This window comes from Boleophthalmus pectinirostris, unplaced genomic scaffold, assembly GCF_026225935.1.
Source record: "Boleophthalmus pectinirostris isolate CB_2022bp ecotype Guang Dong unplaced genomic scaffold, ASM2622593v1 HiC_scaffold_12, whole genome shotgun sequence".
Taxonomy (NCBI): domain Eukaryota; kingdom Metazoa; phylum Chordata; class Actinopteri; order Gobiiformes; family Gobiidae; genus Boleophthalmus; species Boleophthalmus pectinirostris.
The window spans coordinates 10464358-10470357 of record NW_026571018.1 but is presented as its reverse complement, the minus strand read 5'-3'; the positions used below and the strand labels follow the sequence as shown (position 1 = coordinate 10470357).

General features: G+C 38.9%; 1 protein-coding gene across 1 annotated transcript in view; it reads left to right on the top strand.

Moving 5' to 3' along the window:
• Positions 1 to 2765, top strand: part of rab24 (RAB24, member RAS oncogene family) — an 18433-nt gene extending 15668 nt beyond the window's left edge. The window contains 2 exon segments of the mRNA XM_020920654.2: positions 106 to 165; positions 1291 to 2765. Coding sequence (XP_020776313.2) covers positions 106 to 165; positions 1291 to 1358 — 128 coding nt within the window. The 3' untranslated portion in view covers positions 1359 to 2765.
• Positions 2766 to 6000: the final 3235 nt, after the last annotated feature.

The following is a 6000-nucleotide window of genomic DNA, read 5'->3' as shown; positions in this document are numbered from 1 at the left end:
ACAATGCACCTTAAATAAAAAATAAATCTCTTTAAAAATTTTCCTGTAATTATTCATGAATTATTGCTTTAAATGTGTTTTGATTATTTACTTTTACCTCCACAGATGAGTTGTTCCAGAAAATTGCAGAAGATTATAATGACTCAGCGTTACAGTTTATGACAGGTGAGGTATGACGCGTTATGTGGTACAGAGGCTCTCAGCACAACTCGGAAGAACTCTGAGCGATTTGATATTTATTGTCATTTAATTAGATGTATTTTAAAGGTCCTCTGTTACACAAAATTGACTTGTGAGCTGTAAGTTGTGTTATAATGTTGTTTCCTCATCAAAAACAGACCTGGAGTTGTGTTTTGTTTCCTTCACATGTTTGAGTAACACTTCTCCAAAGACCTTGTGCTGTCATTAAGTGGTAGTTTTCAAGTGAACAGTTGCAACTTATAGCTTTTGTTTAGCAGAAACTGGCAATTGCAAGTTTAAATTATACAAATGATTCTAGTGAAGGTGTATAGCGTGTATGGTATTTTAAAATAAAGTGAAGTGTGTTTGAGAGAAGAACTCAGCCTAAATATACAGGGTTTGTGGGTTAAACATGTGTGAATGAAACAAAACAAAACAAAACTCCAGGTTTAGTCCAGTAAGGTTCATTTGGTCTTCTGATAGTTTTTGTTATTAGGTTCTTTTTTCAGACCAAGAGTTTGTTTTCATACCTGACAGTTTTGACTGCTCACTCGCGGTCTTCCTCTGAGTGGTCACTTGGTCTGGTCAGCTAATTTATACAGGTTTTCGGCCATTTCTGAACACCGTAAAAGAGAGAACCACATTATGGACTGGGACAGAGCAAACCTCACTGGGACAGAGGAAAACAAACATCGTCGCTGGATTAAAGAGGCAATCGAAATACGGAAATGTGCCCACTGGACTATAAACTGGGACGAGGGGGCTTTTTTACTCTCTCACACCTGGGATACTGTCCTGAGGAAGTGGGACTGCAGATGGCGCTGTTGTCCTGATTTCTTTGGTTGGAAGACAGCGCCAAAACCTGTTTAAATCAGCTGAGCGAACACGTCACGGCAACATCGCTTGACTCTGAGGAAGACTGCGAGTGAGCAGTCGAAACTGGCATGTATAAAAACAAACTCTAATAAAAAAAGAACCTAATAACATAAAACTCCAAGTCTGTTTGTGATGAAGAAACAACATTATAACATAGATCAAAAAACAGTGCAATATGGGCACTTTAAAATATATATTGTTGATAATTTTCTTATTTTCTTCTTCCTTTCACAGAGGAGACAGGCGTGGACCTGGGTCAGAAAAAGGATTCGTACCTCTACACCTGTTGCCACACCAACTGAATGTACAAAGTTTTGAATGCTGGGACAATGAATCAAGTCTGGACCCGAACCAGGTCTAAAACAGGACTAAACCAAGACTAAACCAGGTCTTAACTGAGACTTAAAGACTTGAATGAACTCTGGTTTGTATTTAAAACATCAAAAACTGCACAAAAAACGAAACTGGAATCTCTCAAATTGAGCTGTGGACTTTGTTTTGAGGAAACTAAAAAAAACAAACAAACCAAAAGAGGGAAGAGTTTGGAAATTTATAAAGTTTACAGTGAAATCTGCTGCCTGAGAATGTTATAGGAGATACTGTTTTATTTCTGATCAACGCTGCATTCATTATGTGCTAAAATAATACAAAGAACAAAGCTGACAATTGTAAAGATATTTGCAAATAGAGATGTAAACTTGGCTTAAAAACTCTATGTAACTTTTCTGGTGAGGGGTCCGCCACCTGCTTGTTTCCATGGAGACGTTATTGCTATGACTTGATTATTCCACTATCCAGCGTTGAACTTGTTTTAATTTTTATTTTATGGTAAAACAAACACCCTAAAATACACGCAAATCATAGACTGTATATATAAATGGACATACCTAATCACAGGAAGTGAGCATGGGCGTGCTTCCGGCTCCATCGGCTCTGGCTCCAGTTGTCTTTGTATTATAAAAACGTCCTCCTCTCCCCGTCTCCTTATTTTAGTCTGAAAATGAACCTGCTCTATGTGATCCTAGTGCTTTTATTTTACTATTTTTGTCCGTAAATCAGGATATGAACACTCACCTCACTCCTGATTGGCTCGTTAGTTGCTATAATACTCAAGATCAGGAATCCAGCCTTGATGAGCTTCATTTGACTGGAGCAGAACGTCACACTCCCTTAGTCCACTTCTTTATACAGTCTGTGATGCATACCGTCTCCTCTCCACGAATCTGACTTTAAACAGCTCTACTCTACATTTATTCAATTACAAGTAGTTTTACAGCTCAAAAATACCTGTAAAAACAGACATTCTGGCACATTTCCACACATCTGACCTGTAATTTGGTCTGGTTTGATCTCGAAAGGTTTAATGCCACACTGCGAAACATCCCAGACAAAGCAATAACATTTCCATGGAGAAAAGCATTTGACGGACCCTCCACTAAAAAAGTTACCTAATGCAGCTTTAACATTTTTGAAAGAGGAAATGTTCTTTTTAGATTGTTTTATATAGTTTTCAAATCTACAGGTACTGTCCTTTCTCTCACTATTGTATTTATTTTAGGTTTTTTTATTGTGTTTCCATGGGGACACTGCTGCTGTTGCAGGTTTGACGTGCCATTTGTTGATATATTTGGAAGCACAAAGTTGTATTGCAGTTTGAGTTTCTGAGACGATGTTCAGATGTGTTCAAATTAAACTCAAATGGAACTCTACTGTATTTATGTTGTTTGAATAAGACGCCACCACAAACTATGCAAGGCAAGTTCATTTGTATAGAACAATTCATACACAAAGTGCTTTACAGAATAAGAAATACATTAAAATCACAGCACAAACAAATCAAAACATAATCATCATAAAATTAAAAAAGAGGGAGGGACATTAAATGACAGAAGAGTGCAGAATGAAAACCTTTCAGTCATGCGCAGCTAAACAGAACTGTTTTGAGTCCTGATTTAAACAGAGTCAAAGTAGAGGCCTGTCTCACATGTTCAGGACGTTCCAGATTTTAGCTGCAGAAAACTGAAATGCTGATGCCACATGTTTATTCTTGACTCTGGGCACCAGCAGGAGGCCGCTCCCTGAGCTCCTCAGAGTTTGAGATGGTTCATATGGCACGGACACTGCGTTCGATTATCCTTCTGAGTTGGTTTTCCGAGGATGTTGCCTACTGACATGCGACACACCCCTTTTCCTGGGACTGCTCAAACTCGGTGGCAGAAAAAGTAGACCGAGCAAGGATTCCGAATCAGAAGCCAAGATAGGTGCACCCACTGTGACATTTAAATATGAACTTTTTCCATTGTGTTTGGACACTTCGGTGGTTTAAATGACTTTCAGTGACTCGTATTACTGCAATACCTTACCACGCCCATATCACTGCCTGTGGGTGTGGTAGTCGGTGTTGTGGTGAGGCTACACGCTCTCGGACGTCAAATTTGAGGTCCAAGTGGGAGTCGGAAGATAATCGAACTCAGGGTAACATGTCAGAACTGATCTGATTGGTCAGAGTTTGCCTAATTAAAACTTCACTCTTTGATTCCTTAACTATAAACCACGCCCACAGAAGAGAACAGCCAATCGGACACAGCCTCTTTCCTTCTGACTCGCATTAACATGTCAGAGATGTACTTTGTTGCTCTGCAGTGGAGAAACTTGTACACAAGCAGAGACGCTTTAAAGTCTATTCTCTGAGCCACAGGAGCCAATCTCAAAAGCTTGAGTGTGAGAGACAGATACTTTATTGATCCTAAGGGAAATTTAAGTTTTGCTGCAGAAACATTTCCACTGCTCATCTCAGTCCCTTTGTGTCTCAGTCAAAGGTCTCAGTGCAGTTTAACAGGAGGTCTGGTCAGGGAGGGCCAGCAGGTCTGTGTCGGGGCATTTTGAGGAGAGGAAGAGCCAAAAATGTCCCTCCTCTTTGTCCTGCAGCATCAGGGCAGCCTCCAGGGGGCCCCAGATGAACACAACAGCAAAGGCCTCACTCTTACTCTGCTCTGGTGTTTCTGTTGGTGTTGAAATGGTTCATTCCCTCAAAGTATTTCCTCTGGAAGGTCTTCTACCACATTTGCTGCCACATATGGTGTAAAAAGTTTGTAGAATCTCAAATGTCCATAGTTAGCTCCTTAACTAAAACAGCTCATTTCACTCAATCAAACGGTCCTTTACTTGTGTCTTCTGAAGTACACGTGCTTCACTTTCTTAGTTGGTTCAAATCCCAAATCCTCAATGTGTGAACCAGGCAGCCATAAAAGCAGCCAACCTTAGCTAAAACAATTTCAAAAGTGAAACCATATGTAAGGTTTTTATTGTAAATTCCATTAACCTGACCTATCGAAGTCCAAGTCCTCCGATATGAGCAGTGGTGGATTAAGTGCTCAAAAGTAAAAGTACCACATGAAAAATCTACTTAAAGGTGACCTGTGTGTAACTTTTTGCTTGTTTCTATGAATATGTCATTGCTCTGCCTGAAATGTTCCACAGTATGACATTAAAAAAAACAGCTCTTCCTTACATTTATTCTATTACAGGTGGTTTTATGGCTCAAACAGGCATTCTGACTGTGAGTGGGGTCGCCTCTCCACAGATCTGACCTGTAACTTGGTCTGGTTTGGTCTCCATGAAGATAGAAAGCTTAGTTTAAAGCCATACTGTGAAATATTACAGACAACATGACGTATCCGAGTCCCCTGATGTGAACAGAGATGGATGAAGTACTCAATTTTTTTACTCACATGAAAAAATCTACTGAAGTAAAAGTATTAGTACCTGTTTATAGATACTTAATGAGTACTTAAAGAGTAAAAAGTAAAAGTATTTTCCAGAGATTTGTAGAACAATTAAAGGATGAAATTAAGTGATGTTAGCAAAAGCAATCTATCCCAATTTAGTAATTACCGTGAAATATTGTGGTGAAATGATCTGATTGGTCTGAATTTAACTATAAGCCCCACCCACAGAAGAGAAGAGCCAATAGGAAACGGCCTCTGTCCTTCTCACTCACAGTCACTTTTGCCTTGACATCTTGGATTTTTTTCTGCAATTTTCACACTCTGACTGTTGAATTTGTGTGCTTTAACACTTTGAAAATTCAGCTACTGAAATTCAGAAAACAAACAATTGAAACACGTTTTTTCAGAGTTAAAAAAGTGAGAAATTCAACAGCATTTAAAATTCAAAGAGTGAATCATCTTTTGAGTTATATGAGATTTTGACATAATTAAGGCTATAATAAATATATTGTGTGTGTCAGTTTCCCATTTTAGTCTCATCATTTTTATTTACTTTGTTTAATATTTTTGATATCATTGTAGTTCTGCTTTTTGGGACTACACATTCTCAAAAAATCTAACTTGCCATTACTCTATTTTTTCAATTCAAACATAAAAACATGAGGGAAAAAAATTCACAAGATCGTTTTTAATCTGCGTATCCTTCGTTCATTCGTTTTTCAAAATAAAACCAAAAATAAGAAAACGAAAAAAAATAAATAATTTTCTTCATCATTTGTCTCCAAATCCAAAATGAAAAAGTGGATAACGAGTTGTTTATTCAGTTTTTGATTTTGTGTTTAAATTGAATAATGAAAAAAAACAGATAATGACCGTTTCTCATTTCCGTGACTTAAACTGAGATGCCGGACTTTTGCGCCGCATACGAACTAAACCAGGACTGAATCAGGACTAAAACAGAATTAAACCAGGTCTAAACCAGTTTCAGGTTTGTTCTGGTCCTGGTCTCAATCCTGGTCTGGTCCTGGTCTGGTCCTGGTCTCAGTCCTGATCTCAGTCCCGATCTCTGTCCCGGTCTCAGTCCTGGTCCCGGTCTCAGTCCTTGTCTGGTCCTGATCTGGTCCTGGTCTCAGTCCTGATCTCAGTCCTGGTCTCGGTCCCAATCTCAGTCCCGGTATCAGTCCCGGTCTCAGTCCTGGTCTGGTCCTGGTCTGGT